The sequence below is a fragment of the Paramisgurnus dabryanus genome, chromosome 3, assembly GCF_030506205.2.
Source record: "Paramisgurnus dabryanus chromosome 3, PD_genome_1.1, whole genome shotgun sequence".
Lineage (NCBI taxonomy): Eukaryota > Metazoa > Chordata > Actinopteri > Cypriniformes > Cobitidae > Paramisgurnus > Paramisgurnus dabryanus.
Window position 1 is genome coordinate 46110000 of NC_133339.1, and position 19724 is coordinate 46129723.

Genomic DNA, 19724 nt, shown 5'->3' on the forward strand with positions numbered 1-19724 from the left:
GCCAAACTGTTAACTAATGTTTGTTAACTAATTCTCTTTATTTACTATAGAATGAAAAAGCCCAAAGCTTCTCAACTCAGATCACAGTTGTATTGGTAAGTGTTTTATAAACCTCTCTCATGCTGCACATTTTTACAAAAAATAATGGAAAATAATACTATGAATAATTCATATTTATTTTATGAAATGTATTTGACAATTTTTTTCTATATAACATGTATCTATGTTTAATTATAAATACATTTTGCCATTATTCTGGCTATTGCACATTTTGTTGTGCATTATACTGAAAACCCAGAACTGGTCAGACAGCCACTAGTTATAATCACTGTTAACTTCATAACTTTGCAGGGTTGGATGAATGATTTCACGTCGTGGAACGCCAGTAACTTTTGTGGGATCCAAACATGTACAATTCAAAAAGATAAGCTCTGGACTCCAGACATTGGCATTGCTGAAAGGTCTTGCATAAATACACCTCATGTAATATTTTTGTACTGATGTTTTTCTCATTACAGAATCTGAGAATAGCAACAAAAAGAAATAACAAATGAAAACTTTGTTATACGTTACAGTATGGTTCTATTCATTGACATTAGTTAACTACATTAGTTGATTTAAACTAACAATGAACAATACTTCAACAGCTTTCATTAATCTTAATTAAATATTTACAATTTTAAAATAAAAAAATATTTTTATTAAAATTACAATTTATGCATGTGTGTGTATTTATATAAACATCATTTTTTTTCACAATACACACACATTTATAATGTAAACAAAAACTTTTATTCTGCAAACGATTAGTTGCGATTCATTGTTATGCACTCCTTGTAAATATAATTTTCAATTTTGAAATTCAGAAGGAATTAGGGGTATTTACAGGGTAATGGTCATTACAACCTAAAATGACAAAATGTTACAAGCATTACAAGTAATATGAAAATATTTAATAAATTCCTGACGCGACCCCTTTTGTATATCTTTTGTATATTGTAAATGAATGTCTGTACAGTAGTTTGTGTTGACGAAATATATTTCATCTCTCTGGTCTTGTGTGTTTGCTGCTTTTCTCTTAAGCATCGCGACAGAATTTGCATCTATGGAAAATACTTATGTAAAGATGTTCAGTGAGGGTCATGTACTCCTGTCTGAAACTTTAATTTTGACCACCGCCTGCAAGATGGACCTGTACACGTTTCCTTTTGATGTCCAAACCTGTACTCTGACTCTTCAGTCCGCATTGCATTCAAGTAAATCTGAAACCCAAATTGATATGGTGCCGAATGTTTAAAGTAATTAATAATAAAGTCTGGCATTAATATCACTTGTTTATATTCCCTTACAGTCAACGAGCTTACAATCAATCAATTTTCTGATGCCTCATTTATGACTGCCAGCTCTAAGAAGGCTTTTCAAACTCAAGGGGAGTGGGACCTCCTCAGTATTACCACGTCTAAATCCAATCTGACTACTTTTGGATATTTACTGGATCAGCTGAAATTTGAGGTACAGAAAAACATTACATTTATTAAACACTGTAAAAATATGCAGCATATGTGTGTGTATGTTACTTTAACTTAAAAAAATAAGTTAAACAATTTCAACTTGATTTTATAATTTATGTTAACATTTCACACGCCAAAACTTAAAATAGTATGTTGAATTAATTGCAAAACCAGGTTGTTTTAACTTCATGCTGCATTTTTTACACTGTATGTGACCCTGGACCACAAAACCATTCATAAGTAGCACAACAATACATTGTATGGGTCAAATTTTTTTTTTTTTTATACCAAAATCATAAGGATATAAAGATCATGTTTCATGAAGCTATTTTATAAATTTCTTACGGTAAATATTAATTCATCATCATAAGTAATATGTGTTGCTGTAAAGTGATGCAAAACCCTGACAAAAGGTATTTCTAAAGCCAGCAGCAAATGGCTGAATCCACAGGGAACTGTGTTCCAATTCCTGTTGAATTATCATCTGAAACCTTTCTCAAAGAATTCACATTTACCCCCAAGACAGCTACCCCATGGTGTGAGGACAGAGGAGTCACACCCTACCACACTTTCTCGTCCCCCTCTTCTCATGTTCTCAAAGCAAACTGTATATGGAATGCTAATTGTGCATACACAAAGTATTTCTTGTTCGGTGTCATATGAATTATGAAATGTTTTTATAAGTTGTTCCTTGGGTTTATTAATATGACAACAGGATTCAGTGTTAATCTGTGAAACTTTACCTAATGTTGGGAAATCAGTATATCATTATCACATTGCTTTGTTCTCTGGATATTTAAGGAAAATGGTAAAAGATTCAGACGGGACTTTCAATAGCTAGAAATGCAACCCCATGATGCTGTATCTTTGATATAGCATCATGTATTTCATTTTACTTTGAGGAATCTGTAACCAGATCTTCATCTTATTACCAGGTATGCAATGGTTTTTTGTTTGATTGTTTCATATTTGAATTAGAATGTAAATTGGATTCTGAATTATGTTTTACCTACCTGGTCAATAAATTGTTACGTTTTGCAGTCATTCTAATTTGCTCTTTATTATTGACTCTTCTAAGTTACTATAAAGTATTAGTAATCCTCTGTTTAGGCAGGGAATATTAGCATCACACGCTAATATTGGTTAACCTCTATTATAACAGGCAAGCCTCTGTTATTACAGGGAAGAATGAGTTATCCTCTGCTTAGGCAGGGAAGATTAGCACTACATGCTAATATTTGTTATCCTCTGCTATAGTAGGGAAGAATTGGTTATCCTCTGTTTAGGCAGGGAAGATTAGCATCAGATGCTTATATTTGTTATCCTCTGCTATAGTAGGGAAGAATTGGTTATTTGTGTGGCTACACATAAGTAATCGTAACACAGTCTCACCCCATGGCACTTGACCATGCGTCAATATGTTGACGCGGAGGGTATACCTTTCGCATCATTTTTTGACGAACTGGGGACTTCAATACTATTATGTCCGTTGCATTCTCTTTCCTATTTTCTTACCATTTTTGCGTCGGTTTAGGGTTAGATTACGCAAAATTAAACAGTGTACGCAAAATTAAACAGTGTACGCGAAATTAAACAGTTGTCACCTGGCGTTGGGGTTAGAGTTAGGTACGCGAAATTAAACAGTTGTCACCTGGCGTTGGGGTTAGAGTTAGGTTTGGGTAGGGATGTCATTATGTAAATCTAACCCTAAACCGACGCGAAAATGGTAAGAAAATAGGAAAGAGAATGCAACGGACATAATAGTATTGAAGTCCCCAGTTCGTCAAAAAAATGATGCGAAAGGTATACCCTCCGCGTCAACATATTGACGCATGGTCAAGTGTCGTCAAATATTGACGCCATGGGGTGAGACTGGGTTGGTAATCGAATGAATGAGTTCAATGTAAACATGAGTAAATAGAATGATCAAACGTTTATCCAAATTACACAAGTATATTACTTTGTTTCAGAAATACGTACAACACTGTTTATATCTTTTTGAAGTCAGATATGAAGTTGCGTATGTTCAAACGTCATTAAGGAAAAGACCGAACCCGCGATGATCCTTCACCATGCCATTTGGATTCTGCCGTTGGGCCAAACGGATGGATATATTATTTTTCCTCTTATATTGCTAAGGACTTCACTTAACTTTAAAGGCAATTTTCTTTATATTTAGATTTTTTTGCACCCTCAGATTCCAGATTTTCCAATAGTTAGCTCGCTTTATTCCTAACAAATCATACATCAACGGAAAACTTATTTATTTAGTTTTCGGATGATGTATACATTTCAATTTTGAAAAATTTACCTTCATGGTTTTGTGGTCCAGGGTCACATAATATTTAGTGTGATGTGACTAATAATGCTCTCTTTACAATAGTAGTTTATTTTATAGATCAGTAAGGTCAGTAAGTATTTTTTATACCATGGGTCTGTTGAATGCTGTATTATGATTGGTTGAGAAATGTTCCATGGGTATCCATTATTATTCGATAACCGCACACCTAACTTTTCTAATGTCTTAAAAACAAGAGCAATGTTTGTAACCGTGGTAGAAGAGGAATAATTGACTCCGGTCCTTTGAATTATTTGAAAAATATTTGTGCATTATTTACTTATAATTCAATGGCCCGCGTCAATTATTCCTTACATATATTTCTTGCAGATCACCATAAAAAGGAGACCTCTACTGTATATCATCAACTTCATATCACCAGTGTTTTGTTTTCTTGTGTTGGATGTGGCCACGTTTTTTATGGATTCAGCAGGAGGAGAGAAGCTGGGCTTTAAAGTGACTTTACTTTTGGCGATTTCTGTGTTACTGCTCATTCTTAATGACACGCTGCCCTCTACTGCCAATGAGGTCCCATTGATCGGTGAGCCTTACAAGTATCGCAACTAGAGGTAGACCGATTAATCGGTGTAACAAAATCCATGCCGATAGTTTTCCGAGCTGCGTCCATTGCTTTATATCATTATGAAGTAATTCATTTGCTGACCAGATGCTGCATTAGCAGAGAAACCTAAGTTTGTCATCAAGGCTAACAGGATGCTAATATTAGTAGTATCTCAAACAATTACACAAACTACACAAAGATAAATCCAACCCGAATGTGTAATGTCATGATTATTACCATCAATTTGCATTTGTTTATATTAGGGCTGGGAAAAGATTAATCGCGATTAATCCCATACAAAATAAAAGTTTGTGCTATGTGTAATTGTTATGTACATATAAATACACACACATTCATGTATGCATTTAGGAAACATTTACATGTATATATATATATATATATATATATATATATATATATTTATTTATATTTTCTATATAATATATAAATTAAAAAATTTATATATAAATAAAAATAATCTGACATGATTATGTATGTGTGTGTGGTTAATATACAAAATAATTACACACATATTTTATGCAAAAAAAAACAACTTTTATTTTGTATGCGATTAATCGCGATAAATCTTTTCCCAGCCCTAGTTTACATCCATCTGGTTACTTTTATCCATGATTTAGCTGGCTAGGCTGCATATTTTTAAATTAAAGGTATAGCGGAAGATTTTCGTTTTCCGGGTGGATTACCACTGTTATTGGTCATCCCAGATGTCAATCATTCTGATTATATGTTGAAGTATTACCGTCGCACGTGCTCCCCTCTACGTTTGCTTTCTGCACATGCGCACTTTCACGTGTATGTGTGTTGTGCTACGGTTTCAACCATTCCTTGAAGGTCGCGTTCTCACTGTGTTTTTTTCAAAATGTCTGAGGGTCGCAAGAGAAAAAGTGTCTACGAATTGTATGACAAGAAGAGAAAGGACTATAAATAAAGAAACAAGACCAGATGTTTATGGGAGACTATTTCACACGCTGGCGTGAGCTAAAAGGACAGGTTGGGCTTCCCACGCGAAGTTTCTACTGCAAAGGTACATTTTATCATGCTATTTGGAGAAATCCATTTAAAATCACTGCTGGTAAAAGTTGATGTAAGCTATGATTTGCGATGCTAGCCCTGGCACAAGTCATGAACCGCACAGACACGGTAAACATGCTGACAGAAACTTGTAAACAGAGCGAAGAGAAGAACTGAGCTCCTGCACGCTCTCTCTCTGTCTCGTGCACGCGTTTAACAGGCGTTCCCTCTCGGAAGCATTTTTTTTAAAAATATCGAGGGGCGGTTCTTTTAAATAATTCGGGAAAATCTTCCGCTATACCTTTAATAAAGCGAGAAAGTGAACCATATGCAGCTGTTGGTTACGTTAATATATCCAACGCATCAAAATCTGATTTCAGTTCTTTTTATCATCATGCCAATACATCTATTGTTATTTTAATTAGATGATCATTAAGTGTTAAAGCAACACTATGTAGTTTCCATGTAAAAATGACTTACAGCTCCCCCATATGGTTGAAAAGCGCAACAGTGCCTGGTATCAGACACTCTTCTGCAGGCAGGGGGAGGGGCGGAGCTGTGTTTCCTACCCTCCACCACCACTTTCAGAGTGTGCATGTAGCAGCTAGGAGGTTGCTCAGGTTGCAGCAACAGTACAATTTGTCCAGTTAAAAGTTATTCTATCACTGAAATAGTTTTAGAGACATTATTTAAAGGTAAAAAAAACTACATAGTGTTGCTTTAAAACTGAAGCAATTAATGTGTAAATTATATAATTTCAAGGATACTACTGGTTTTATTTCACAGAAGTATTTACTTGTTTATAATTAACATTCTTTTATTTATACATTTATTTCATTTAGTACATTTTTATGGTCCCGTACATTCTTTGTATTACTTTTGTAATAAATTCCGGTACATTTTCACTTTGAGTATTATGTTTGTTTTCATCCAGTATCCATTTTAAAAACTATTGGTATTAATCGGTCATCGGCAAGTGTAGTTATCTGTAAAATCCTCTAGGTTAAATCAACAAGCTCATAGTGCATTGCATAAGCACATGGTTATTTTTTGAGTGACAGCTAAAACATTAGATTTTTTCCAATGTATTTTCACAGGGGTTTTCTGCAGTGTGATTTTCATTCTCATTGGTATCAGCATTTTGGAGACCATTCTTGTGGATTTTCTGATGGCTAGAGGAGATCAGATTAATTCAGAAGCTCTTAAGGAATCCACATCTACTGTTACTGGTAAATATTTACCATGAAGCATTCGAATATGAAGATTTTTTGAATCATTGTTGCACAGATTAAGGTTTCAAAATTAAAAATTTGTTTCCTTCATTATGTTGGTAAAGTATATTATATTATATTAATATAGTTTCTTCTTTAAGAAAATTATTTTCAGCACAGATTTCCTGTCCGATTTAAAATTAAACTTGTTTTTTTAAGTAAAACAAAAAGCTAAGGTTAGTAAAGTTAAAGGGATCTTTAAAGATTTTCATCTGGGGAACCTCCTGTAGAAACGGTATCTTGTTAAATCTGGTTGAGCAATGGCCCAAATGTTGAGCACTTTGGCCAGTTGCTATGAAACAAGTCTGCCATTTTGCGGAGGTCAGAACTGCACTAAACAAAAACAAATACATGATGGAGCTGTGGTATTTCTGGATAAAAGCACAAAACCATTTATATTGTTCAACTGATTTCAAGTCAGTATGTAACCTCGGTTCCCTGAGGGAGGGAACGAGACGTTGTGTCGATTATGTGACACTAGGGGTTTGACCTTGGAAGACCAATCACTCTGATACTAACTGAAAATGTCCAATGAATGATCAATGGACATTGGCAAATGAAATTTGCATATCGTGACTCTGCCCGGACATCCGGGTATGAAAGGAGGCCGGTATGCTCTTTCATTTAAATTTTAATGCTGAGGAGCCGAAATAGGATTGGCCGATCAGCGGTTAGTCAGTGACGTGGCATGAGGGACACAATGTCTCACATACGTAACCAAGATGTTCCCCTTATGTCACTCACTCGACAATGTGTTGATGATGTGACACTAGGGGTCCCTATACAGAAACTGACTGTGTTGGAAACCTTAGCTAGGCAATACCCATAAGCAGAGTGTAAAGGAGAGCCTGTTAAGGTTAATAACCTTCCAATGTAAAAGACAAGTCAACCGTACCATAGGGAGACTCCTACTAGAGCATAGTAAAAATACTAGCCAAGCACTGGGAAGCCTCTACGAGGCATGGGGAGACCATAACCTACCGAAGGGAGGTCATTGTAAAAAGTCCAATTAACAGAAAAAGAGCAGCTAGCTGTGAAACAGAGCTCAACTGGACCCAAGGGAAAGGGACAAACTTAGGAGGGTTCAACCTCATGCCCTGCTCTCGAGGAATCCGTCATCACAACGATGCATGTGAAGACCCAACCTAGGGGCACACTGGCCAGCAGGAAAAGAGAGTCTGACCACGGGCTGAAAAGATGGCGACATGCAGGAGATATGGAAATCTGATGCATGCTGCGGCGCCATGCCCACCAAGGGACAAGTCGTGCAGCCACTGTTGAGGTGGTCTCTCATGCATCAGCCCGAGCGGTGTAACTGCCCAGGAGCCTCTGAAAGAGCTTCCGCTCTCCAAAAAAGAGCCGGCTTCCGCTACCTTCTTGAATACACTAGGAGACAGGGACAGCCCGAAAGGGAGGACCCTGTACTGATTCAATTAAGTACTTTACAATGACTTCACAATGAAGTACGGGCTGTAAATCCCGCCCTCCATCTAGTCCAGAGCCACTGGCCATCGAAGCAGAATGTGCTTTATAGCCTCCATCTGCTTTTTCACCATTAAAAACTGTTGCGCAAAGTCCTCAACGGTCCCGCCAAAGAGGCCACCCTCGGCGATGGGGGTATAGAGAAAGCGTACTTTCTCTGGGTCCCACATTCCTGCAAGGTTGGGCCAGAGGTGTCGCTGCTGGACCACCATAGTGGACATCACATGACTCAGAGCACGCATTGTGACCTTCATCCCCTAAAGCGCGAGGTCTTGCATGCGCGCCGGGTCATGACCACCTTCGTCAATGTCCTTAACTCTTTCCCCGCCATTGACGAGATATCTCGTCAATTAAGAGAAAACGTTTCCCCGCCAATGACGAGATTTTCCGTCTTTCCGCAATACCGCTATTATCCACCAGGTGGCGCCCTTCCGAACTTTTTAAAACCGGAAGTATTGCCCTATGGCAAGCTGCTGCATGTCCCTGTCTGTTTTAAAGATCGCTCTGAATGGGATCTCTATGAAAAGTCCGTCATAAAAATGGAATTATCTCAAAATATGGTGTTTTTGCAAAAACCTACCCATATTCAAAAGCTGATTGCAAAAGAACCACTAAAGGTAGGATGAAACGGGTTTTTTTGTTTGAAAGCAGAGGGTCTGTTCTTTCATTTGGTATATTGTATGTTTATATATTTAAAGGAGACATATCATGCTAAATCCACTTTCTTGGCTCTTAAATGCATTTTGTTGTATATTTGTAGTGTTTATAAGTACATAAAAGTTGAAATTAGTCTCTTCAGGTGCTTTGTTGATATCTTTATATTCTGTTTTGGTCATATTTTCCAACCGGTTCTGATTTTTCTATTATCTCTTACGTTTTTTGAACAATTACGTCACAGTATTTGCAGCGGAACTGCTAAATAAGGACATCGACTTCCAGCCCAACACTACGAGCAATCCGCCATTTTATATTTCTCGCTGCGATATTGTAGTCCAAGCTCAAGGATGCAGAAGTTACGAGAGCGTAAGAAATGTACTCACATCTGTGGGTAAAGTCATTTTTGTGTGCCCGAGGCACTTTAAGGATAACTACTTCACCAATCTCCGCCAGTATAAAGAAGGAATTGCCGATAGACTTCGTCTGATTGAGGGGTCAATTACTTCTATCTTTGGAGACGACGAGCAGAGCACTTCGGTAAGCAGTTTATAACTTAAAGTAAAAAAGTAAAGTACACGGTGGTCATGGTTTAGCAGTGCTGTTTCTCACTCCGAAGGCTGCAGCCTGCGGAGATCGCTTTTGGGCATCAAGCCTGGTTTAAGTTAACTGAGCATTACATTTGCAAGTCATGAGCATATTACAACAACTTACGATTAACTAAGAATAATAGTAAACTTTATAATTGTTAATATTCTGAAATAAGACCGTCTTGATGACGTATGCAGCCTAGATATGCGACCTCCGGAGGCTGCAGCCTCACACCATTGCGATACCTCCATATGAAGACGTTGTTCTGCAGGTTCGTCGTCTTCATTTTCCTCTCAGTCCGTTTCCGACTCTGGCGCGAACATATAAGGCTGGATGGACAAGTCTTCCGTTGTTGACATTTTGTGAATAACGAGTAAATAAAAAGTTTCTGTGCAGCTAGATAATCGTATCTCTGCTATAAAACTACAAAAATGGCCGAACGGGGTGGAGTTTAACTGAGTGTCACCTCTGCAACCTGGAGAGGGGGCAGGGTATGACGTGCATTTAAAAAGACAGTACCAAAACGAGTTGCTCTCAGATGCACATCAGAAAAGGGGTAGAAAGGGGGCCTGTGGGGCTATAATAATGAGGAATTCAGACCCAAGCATTGCAGTTTCGCTTTACATAGACCACAAATAGATGATTTATATGTAAAAAGGACAGATTTAAAAGCATGATATGTCTGCTTTAAAGAAGAACATTTTCTGGAAGGCATTAAACTTTGGTGAAAATCATGAAAAACGCAGGCGCTGGCTGGCAACTTTTTTTAAAAACGCTGGCGGTGAAAGAGTTAAGTGCCTTGGCTTAATGCACCTGCAAAATAGCCTACCCAGGAAGGCGGACACAGCCTGCCCAGCAGCAGTGTAGGCTCTCGACACCAGAGAGGCAGAAAACCTACACGCCTTTGATGGGAGTTTGGGCTCATTCCACCACCGCAACAACGCAGTCTACAAGGGGAATTTGCTCATATCCCTTGGTGGCACCACCATCAAGGGTGGTGAGGAGAGACAAGTTGACAAAACGAGTTCACGCTGTAGCAGGCGACTTCCACGATTTCGTCAACTCATCATGCACCATTGGGAAGAAAAGTACAGAGGAGGAGCGCGGCTTAGAGTCACGCTTCAACCTCAAATTCCAATCATCCATCCGTGAGCACTCTGAGGAGGGCGGAGGGTTCCACTCCAGCCTGATGCTCTTGGCTGCCCGGGAAGGCATGTACGCCATTTCAGCGTTTGTCCACGAAAGCACTGCAACACCCTAAGGCAGCTGCCAAACGATTCGTCCGCCTCTGATGGTGAGAAAGCGTCCTTCGATGATGCAAGGAGATAACTCATCTTCCTCTCGCGGCCCAAAATTAACAGAAAGATTGTCAGCTGGCAAACCTTCCAAATAGTCAGGGAGCTCAACAGGCTGCAATGAGCGTATTGGGCAATGAACTGTTTGTGGGATATCATCAAACAAAGACACATCCACTGAAGATCCCATGCGCCGCTGCAGCAGCAGAGGGCACTGTCAAATGGGCAGATGAGGTAGTTATCCTCTCTTAAGAGAAGGAGACACGTGACCGCAACGTTGCCAGAGACATGATCTTACAGTGAGAACATAATCCAACCATGAACGCTGCCTCCGCATGGGAAAGACCCAAACATCTTATGCAGCGATCATGCCCGTCAGAGGGAGAGAGGTACCAACGACACCCCGAAGCACATCAATTGCATTCTTTTAGTTGATGGAAAATTGCACTCTTTTAGTTGCTGAAACGCCAAGGGGAATCTTTTTGCACTAATCTGTGCGCTTGAACCTTGAGAAGAAACCGCTAATCGCGTCGTCCACATCAACAACCGCAGAGCAAGATAAGAGATCAGAGCGATGCAAGAAAACCCACATGTAGGCTCTGAAGCAAAAATCTGAATGAATGAGCATACGGGCCTCCTTTTATACCCGGATGTCCAGGCACAGTCACGATATGCAAATTGTATTCGCCAATGTTCATTGATCATTCATTGGCCATTTTCAGTTAGTATCAGAGTGATTGGTCTTCCAAGGTCGAACCCCTAGTGTCACATCATTGACACAACGGCGAGTGGGTGACAGAAGGGGAATAGCCTGCTCCCTTTGCTGCTTGCCATCTAAATCCAGACTTTATTTTTTCTTTCACAAACAATGTTAAAGATTCAAACAGCCTACCGGAAACAGCAACGGACAGAAGTGACGAGCGGTTAACTACCCTGGAGCGTCTGAGGCAAATCCTTAAGTTTCGCACTGCAGCCAATCCTAAAGGCAGCGCGAAGACATCCGGGTGCTGGCACAGAGCGGCAATGATAATCAACGCTACTTTCATTATTATCTACATTCTCGCAATCATTGTGTTCCTATCAGTAGTTGGTAAAGCTTGGTTCACAGAGTAATATTAGATGTTTTTTATTTGTGAGATGGCCTTTTTGCATGGTTTATAAGCATAATGTAAATCAGGGTTCCCCAAATCTTACCCTGGAGGGCCGGAGCACTACAGAGTTTAGGTCCAACCCTAATCAAACTTTACCACCTGTGTGATTGTCTAGTGATCATGAAGACCTTGATTAGCTTGCTCAGGTGTGTTTGATCATGGTTGGAGCTAAACTCTGCAGTGCTCTGGCCCTCCAGGGTAAGATTTGGGGAACCCTGATGTAAATAATTGATTGGTCAAATGTTTTTCTCAATATTTTTTATTTATGCACATATTCACCTGTATAGGACTCATGATAAAACATGATCCAAGCAAAATAGACATTTTTGACCTTGTTTGTGCAATAAATAAGTTTTTGTAAAGTTTTAGCCTATAACACTCATTCATACATATATTTTAATAAAAAATGTTTTTGAAATGCATGGCCTGTGCTAAACAATAAAGAAAAATCTGCCAAAAGGAGCCCAGCCCTACTGAAAAATCCAGCTAAGACCAGCATAAGCTGGTAGCAGGTTTTAGCTGGCTTAAGGTGGCAGTAGCTGGTTTAAGATGGTCCTTCCAGCCTGGCAAAGCTGGTCAAGCTGGTGGGTCAGCTGGTTTTCCAGCCTGACCAGCTAAGTCCAGCTAAACCAGCTTAAAAAGTGACCAAAACACAGCTAGACCAGCTTGCTACACCAGCAAATCCAGCTAAAACCGAGCTGGGACACCAGCTAAAACCAGCTCACCAGCTTATGCTGGTCTTAGCTGGATTTTTCAGTAGGAAGAATAGACAGCAACTATTATTGTTTAGAAAGCATCAAATGCTGAGACAATAACATTTCTGCAAATTTTAAGCAATGAGTGACTACTTTAAAGTTGGATCAATTTTGTAATTAACAGATTTTCAAAAGTTACATTTGTGTTTTTTCGTGGTTTTATATGACACATGTCAATGGTTTAATTATTATTATAAAATATTTATCGACATAATTATCTTCAATGGGTCTATGATTGAAGATTTAAACAAACAGATGTGTTTTGCTATGGAAAATGTTCATGCAGAAGCAATAGTAGTTTTTATTTTAACATAATTAAAATTGCAGGATTAGGATTAGTGTGTATGTTAGATTTAGGATTGAGTTAGGGGCTTTTAAGAAATACCCCTCAAACTATTATTTCACACTAATTTGAGGGTTTAAAAATGGTTAGGGTTTGAGTTAAGGGTAAGTTGGGGTATCTTTGATTAAAACGTTGATCCAGGATCAACAAAAATTGTTGGTCCAGAATCATCTTGCTTGGTGAAATCACGGCAAACAACCATGCTGGGTAAATATTGGACAAAACACAACTCTGGGGTTAAAATTGACGCAATATTGTGTTGTTTAAACCCAACTGCTGGGTTACTACTGTTCATCCCATGGTTGCATAACATTTAGTCATTTACATTTAGCAGACGCTTTTGTCCAAAGCGATTTACAAATGAGGTAAACAATTGAAGCAATTATAGCAACAGAAGTAGGCTATCCGTAGCCTGTGTGTAGCTCTGCGTAGCCTGAACATAGCTTGACGTGCACCTCACCAAATTCTTAACAGCGCGTCAGATCTACGCGGACCTCAAACGTTGTCCACCAGAACCCCTCCCGTCAGGTAAAAAAACTGCGTCATAGCTATTTGTGACGGTGAAAACAAATATGAGCCAAGTTGAGGAGTGATTTAACTCAAACTGCATTAAAAGTCGCTGTTTATTTACTTCCATCATTGCTGGTCTTCTCAAATTATACACAACAAGTTGCTGTTTCTTATTCGTTTGTGGGTTAACTTGCTTAGCTTCTTCTTCTGTGACTTCTTTTGCTGCTACTGTGGTTACACGCGTGATTACTGCCTACCAGCGGTCTGCGGGTGTGTTTGCACGTCGACGTGGACGACGACGCACAAGTATAAATGAAAACCGACGCAGAACCTATGCCGTCGCGGCTACGCCGTAGGACCTACGCATGACTATAAATCGCCCTTAAGTATGCAGTGTCAAAGGTATATCTTTAACATTTATAACAAACCATACCGTATGAAAATCGGTAACAAATTAAGCAAGTTATGGTCATTTAAAAGTACCTGCATCATTAAACTCAATGCTACGAGTGTTCAAGCTGCCTGTGGTAAGATGGCCGCCATTCCTCTCAATTGGCCAGCAGCGCGGGCGAGACATCTAGCCTTTATACATATCTATGGCTGTATGCATGTTTATGAGAGAGTTGAGGTCAGGCAGAAGGTTGACCTCTGACCCAATGTTACAAAACCAAATCATAAAAAGATATATAACAAGATTTCAAACACAAAATCACAAAAATATAGCATATAAATTATTTTTATTTCAAAGATGAGTCCAACAGCAAAAGTGAAAATATCCTTTAAATACAAGCCATGATTATGAAACAGCTATAGATGAATTTAAATCCCTTGTTATACTTACAAGTACATGAATGAGATTTTAACTGTTACTGTGTATTATTTTGTAAAATTTTGTTGAATCACAAATAGCTAAAAGCAGAGATAACGACAGCCTATAACTAAAAGGAATCACAACTGAGAGAACCGTAAATGTCTGTGTACAGGCGAATCACATGTTAAAGGAAGGTATCCTTTAAAACACCACACTGCTTCAGGGCGGCCTTTCTGCGAGCTGCCGCCTCCAAAATCTTTTTGCGTGGCCCCAGCTGGATGCGGATGCTCTTAAGATCATCATCTGAGCAGAGCATCAGAGCTTCCAGATCCAGCTGCTCACGGGTGAAGACAGGAGCAAAGTCCACCAGGCTGATAGATGCCAAGAATGAATCCAAGTGCGAGGTCTCATCTTCCTCATCCAGACCGATCTCCTCTTCGTTCCAAGGAAGTTCGGAATCCTCTTCAAACACCTCGCCTTCCACCACAGACTCGAACACCTCCTGCCGAATGAGGAAGCCTAGGTCTTCTGTATCACCGCTGGGAAGGTCCTCCGGTTCCATTTCCATGGAGAAGCTTCTGCGGAACACCATTTTTCCGAGACCAGGTCTCGCAAAAATAGAGCTCACCTGACCGGCTCCCTCTTCGTCACTTTTCTCAGTATCTCTTTCTTCATCTTCATCACCATCGATTTCATCAAGCTCGTCGAAGACGTCAATGAAACCTGGCTTCTCCTTGGAGCCGCTGTCCTGTTTGACGAAAATGACGTTGCCATCCCCCTGTTTGGTTATGGTCCCTTTGTCTTTTTTCCCAAACTTGTGTTGAAGGGTTCCCTTGAGCGTTGCCTTGACAGACCCGTTGGCGTCTGCGGTAATGAGTTTGGAGAAGTTTTCGCTGTCCACGCTGCTTATGGTACCCGTGGAAGAGGCAAAACTGGGTTCGGAGAAGGAGGTGCGGTACATCTTCTCCATCTTATTTTGATGCTTTTTCTTCACGCGTTCGCACAGCTTCACCCGACGCTCTGCGTCTTTGGTGGCCTGATCTTTCAGACGTGCCACCCTTTTGCTGTTCTGGCTCGTCTGCTGGGAGGCGGCACTGTCCAGGAAGCGGACGCAGTCCATGTGGTCTCGAGAGGCGGCGACGTCCATCGGCGTGTGGAAATCATTGTCCAGAGCGAAGAGGTTAGCGCCAAAGTTCACCAAGAAGCTGAGGATCTGCATGTGACCATTGGCGGCGGCGTGATGTAAAGGCGTGTTCCCCCAGATGTCACTTTTGTCTGGATCCCCCCTACGGGACATTAGAATAGGGTTAGAATTATTGGTGCTTCTATTACAGTTACTGTTAAAACTTGTGACCCTGTCTGTGAAATCCAGGCAAAAGTTTCGTAATCTAATTATGAGATTAGGAGCAATAAAGTTTTATTTCAATCACTGATATCACATTGATTTTATAAGATATCTAGTCTTTACATAATGAAGGATGATTTTATGTAGAAAACCGTAAATCACTAAAAATAACTAGCTGGGTTTACGGTTATGGTTAAGAAAATATGACAAATGACAACAAGTAATGCCCGGTTAAAAAACAGAGAATCTCGGATAGATTAGTAAAATGGTTCTTCATAATGATATCTCATTATATTATTTGATCGCTGCTGGCAGAATATATAAAACATAATAAAAGTTCCACCCTCACATATTGTCTTATAATTCACACATTTCTCTTCGAGGCCATAAACATCAAGGTTAATCTGTAACCTGCTATAAGATTAAAGTCCACAGGTAAAACCGTAAAAAGTCAGATTACAATATCCACAGTACGAAAGCTTATCTTAATGAACAGCATCTGGGCATGACATGCAATGTGATGAGAAAGCTTTTCTGAATAACCATGACAACTATTTGTGGCAAAGATTAATCGCAATTAATCGCATACAAAATAATGAGTTTTTGCATAATATATGTGTGTGTAATTATTATGTATATGTATATATGTAAATATAATAATTACACACAACACACACACACACACACACACACACATATCACGCAAAACCTCACTTTTATTTTGTATGCGATTAATCGCGATTAATCTTTGCCCACCACTACAAAAAGATCTGCTAATGCTATACAATGAGTTGAAAGGGATAGTTAACCCAAAAACTCATGTAATAATAACTCATCCTCATGTTGTTTTAACCTTTTTGAATTTCAAGTTTATATGGGGGTTTGGTGTTAGGGTTCTGTTCAACAGAATAAATAAACACTGGTTTGGGTTAACAGTGTATGTGAAAGAATAAAGAGGCCTGTTGTCCTGAATTTGCATGATTCATTTGGCTGATTAAACGCTTGGCTTCAGCTCTAGGAATTTTAGAAGTTATGTAAATAGCAAATAATCCAAGAGGAAGAGACAGAGCAGAAAAGTTATCCAAGGATTAATGGTAAAACTTTAGGGAAGAGGCAGAATATGGATTTGTATAGTAAAAACAAATGATCTTTTATTCTTCCTTTTATTTATTTAAAGTATCAAAACTTTTTGTGTAACTTAAAGCCATGCTTTATACATTTAGTTGTATTTTAATAGTAACATCAATTCTACATTTATTATTACAAATAATAAATACATTTCCTAGGCCTACTTTGACAATATAAGCAACAATTTTAAGAAACCACCCATGGGTCATTTAAACTGGTTTGAACTGGAAAATTGTATTAGATAAAATGTGATGTGATAAAGTGATCAAGACATTTTTCCGTTGGCATATGGTTAAGATGTAAATGTATATTTATAGCTCTTTAGAACAAGACTGGTACAAATTATTAAACATTAATATCTCAATCACCTGTCAATCACAGTCATGATATGCATGTTTAGTAAAACTTTAGTGCGCTCACCCTCGGCTGCATATGAGCTGAAGAGCCTCCACGCGTCCATGATAAGCTGCCCAGAGGGTTGGTGTCATGCCATCTTCATCCGGAGTATTCAGATCTTTCCTTGTGGCTTCTTTCAAAAGATCCAAATAGCCATCAATGGCTGCTTTGTGGTACCTTGACATGACTGTAAAAGTTTGCTATTGGAAATGTGTGGTTTATTTGCAGAAAAAAATCTGAAATGTTTATAATGATTTTTTACAGGAACATCTTGTCGACCTCTCTCGCTCTCTCTTTGCCTCTGTGCCTGAAGGAGGAGAAACTCACTGTACAGACGTCACTGTCAGTTAGTGTCATAAACTAAAGTCCATTGTGTGTTGTCAATGATCCGTTATCAGAAGAATGTTTTTGTGTAAACTTTGCTAAAATGTTTAATAGAAATGTATTTTAAGATACTCATCAAGTTTCTTACCACCATAATGTGCAGAAATTAGTGTCAATAGATGTAACTGTCATGACGTCACACTAGTAAAGAGACATTTCTCCCTATCATTGAAATACAATAAGGGAACTTTATATGGGTGTGGCTTATAAATCAGATATATATATATATAGGCTATAAATAATGGGTGTTATATATTAACTTTCTATTATTCATTAAAGTTATAAAAGTGGAAGTCAAGTCCTACCTTGACCCCTGCTCGAGTGCGTGTACGACCGTGGTCACGTGATAAACATAACTTTTTCTCAGGGCTAATGAAGAAACAGTTGTTTGTGAATTTTGGCTGGTATTAAAAATCTTTTATGTAGAAGGAATTCTATATTATATAAGAATTTATATATTACTGAATTATAATTTAATGTATTTATTTAATTTAATTGATAACCTAACAACATATATTTTAGGCTACATATAACCAAGCGTGTCAGGTGTATATAAAACAAACAATATAGAAAAACAATTGTATTCGTTTTTCATATATATAGTTTTACAAAAAGTGCTGTGATATTTGAATGTGGAGAATCTGGCCATCGAGCGTCCTCTGGAGCAAGAGTTGTGTATTGTTAAACTGCAGTACCGCGCTTCACCTGTAGAGGCGGTAACGAACTGCGTGAATCAAAGAAGAGTCAGTGCGAAGAATTAAATATTGAGTCGACACATTTGAATGCGGATGTTTAACAAATAAACGTGAAACCTTTAATTTAAAATAAGTTTCCGATTTGTATATTGTGAAGTTTGGGTCACGCAAGAGGCAGTAATCAGTTTTATTCCAGACTAAAGAAAGAAGAACTAAGATGTCAGACAGCAGCAGCTCAGTCGGTCTGCTGTCATATGAAACACTCGTGCATGCTGTTGCAGGTGCTATGGTGAGGAAACGCTGACGTATTATCTAATTGTACAATAGTGGCTGTCTTGTCGTTTAAGGTCTGCGTCTGTTATATTTGTTAAAGCATGCTGTTTTTGTCCCAAAGGGCAGTGTTACGGCAATGACTGTGTTTTTCCCTCTGGACACAGCCAGAATAAGACTTCAAGGTGAGTTATCGTCACTGCATCATCATACTCTCTTTTGTACTGTCACTGTTTGAGACTGAAAACTATCAATAGTTGTTACGGATCAGATGGTATTTGTAAAGTTTAAAACGTACGTTAATAATAGTTTATATAAGTTTTTGTTAAAGGGGACATATCATGAAAATCTAAATTTTTCCTTGTTTAAGTGCTATAATTGTGTAGCCTGGTATAACCAGACTCTCGTACATTCATTTCATTTGTACAGAGAGTCTGGCCACGCTCCATAGCAAAGCGTTACTTCCGTTAAGGAGGGTCCATTGTTGAAGTTTAAAACTATTGGATCTGCCCAGAGTTACTCAGGATCTGCCAAAGCCAATCGCTAACGTGTGGTCGTGACGTATATCATGCACCGAAACCGGCCGGAAACAACAAGTCAGAATAATCAGACAAACAAAACTTAGCAAACCTGGTTCTTGCTCCGGCTTTAACTTCTGTATATTCGGCAGTTTTGCAACAACGGACCGAATAGATTTTCTCACGTCTTTCTCCGCTGCCATTACTGAACTACAACTCAAACTGACGCACGACCTCAACGTCATCGTTCTTAGCCACCCCCATCTGTTCGCTGATTGGTCCTGCAGATTTTTGCAGGAGAAAACGAAACTCTATAGAGAAATCCCAGACGTACTGCTGAAGCGAAATGAAAAATAAGCGGAAGCACGTAGGAGGGCGGAGCCAGGCTAATAATTGTGTCCCCAGTGCTTGTATCAACCTAGAAAATGTGATTAAGAAAAACCCAGTAACTTAGTTTTGGTAAACCATTCTCTGCAAGCATGTGAAAAATGATGTCTGAAATTTGGCTCCACTTGTGATGTCAGAAAGGGATCTTATTATAATAATCCACCCCTTAATCTGCACTATACAACCATGGCACTGCCATCTAGTGCAGAAATCAGTTCATTTCCATTTTAAAGGACACACCCAAACACGGCAAATTTTTGCTCACACCTACAAAGTGGCAATTTTGACATGCTAT

The 19724-nt window shown here is 38.9% G+C and overlaps 3 protein-coding genes across 3 annotated transcripts in view; 2 read left to right on the plus strand and 1 right to left on the minus strand.

Annotated features, from left to right (window-relative positions):
- The first annotated feature begins 51 nt into the window (after positions 1-51).
- Positions 52-11865, plus strand: LOC135744862 (5-hydroxytryptamine receptor 3A-like). Its single transcript, XM_065263244.2, has 6 exons — positions 52-95; positions 1084-1256; positions 1352-1512; positions 4180-4390; positions 6541-6672; positions 11614-11865. The coding sequence occupies exons 1-6, from the start codon at positions 52-54 to the stop codon at positions 11847-11849; spliced, it is 957 nt and encodes a 318-aa protein (XP_065119316.1). The 3' UTR covers positions 11850-11865.
- A 2350-nt stretch (positions 11866-14215) lies between these two features.
- anks4b (ankyrin repeat and sterile alpha motif domain containing 4B) lies at positions 14216-17500 on the minus strand. The gene is made up of 2 exons (XM_065263179.2): positions 17200-17500; positions 14216-15592 (listed from the first exon to the last, which is right to left on the minus strand). Exons 1-2 carry the CDS (start codon positions 17358-17360, stop codon positions 14491-14493), a joined length of 1263 nt encoding a protein of 420 aa, XP_065119251.1. The 5' UTR covers positions 17361-17500; the 3' UTR covers positions 14216-14490.
- A 797-nt stretch (positions 17501-18297) lies between these two features.
- The window catches only part of slc25a17l (solute carrier family 25 member 17-like), a 7494-nt gene continuing 6067 nt past the window's right edge, over positions 18298-19724 (plus strand). Inside the window, exons 1-2 of the mRNA XM_065263110.2 lie at positions 18298-18543; positions 18649-18709. Coding sequence (XP_065119182.1) covers positions 18472-18543; positions 18649-18709 — 133 coding nt within the window. The 5' untranslated portion in view covers positions 18298-18471. The remainder of the gene's footprint in view (positions 18544-18648; positions 18710-19724) is intronic.

Coding starts and splice junctions, on each gene's coding strand:
- LOC135744862 (XM_065263244.2), top strand. CDS start 52: ATGAAAAAGCCCAAAGCTTCTCAACTCAGATCACAGTTGTATTG. Junction 1,257..1,351: donor TCAGTCCGCATTGCATTCAA/GTAAATCTGAAA, acceptor ATTCCCTTACAG/TCAACGAGCTTACAATCAAT. Junction 4,391..6,540: donor CAATGAGGTCCCATTGATCG/GTGAGCCTTACA, acceptor GTATTTTCACAG/GGGTTTTCTGCAGTGTGATT.
- anks4b (XM_065263179.2), bottom strand. CDS start 17,360: ATGTCAAGGTACCACAAAGCAGCCATTGATGGCTATTTGGATCTTTTG. Junction 15,593..17,199: donor CAGCTCATATGCAGCCGAGG/GTGAGCGCACTA, acceptor AATGTCCCGTAG/GGGGGATCCAGACAAAAGTG.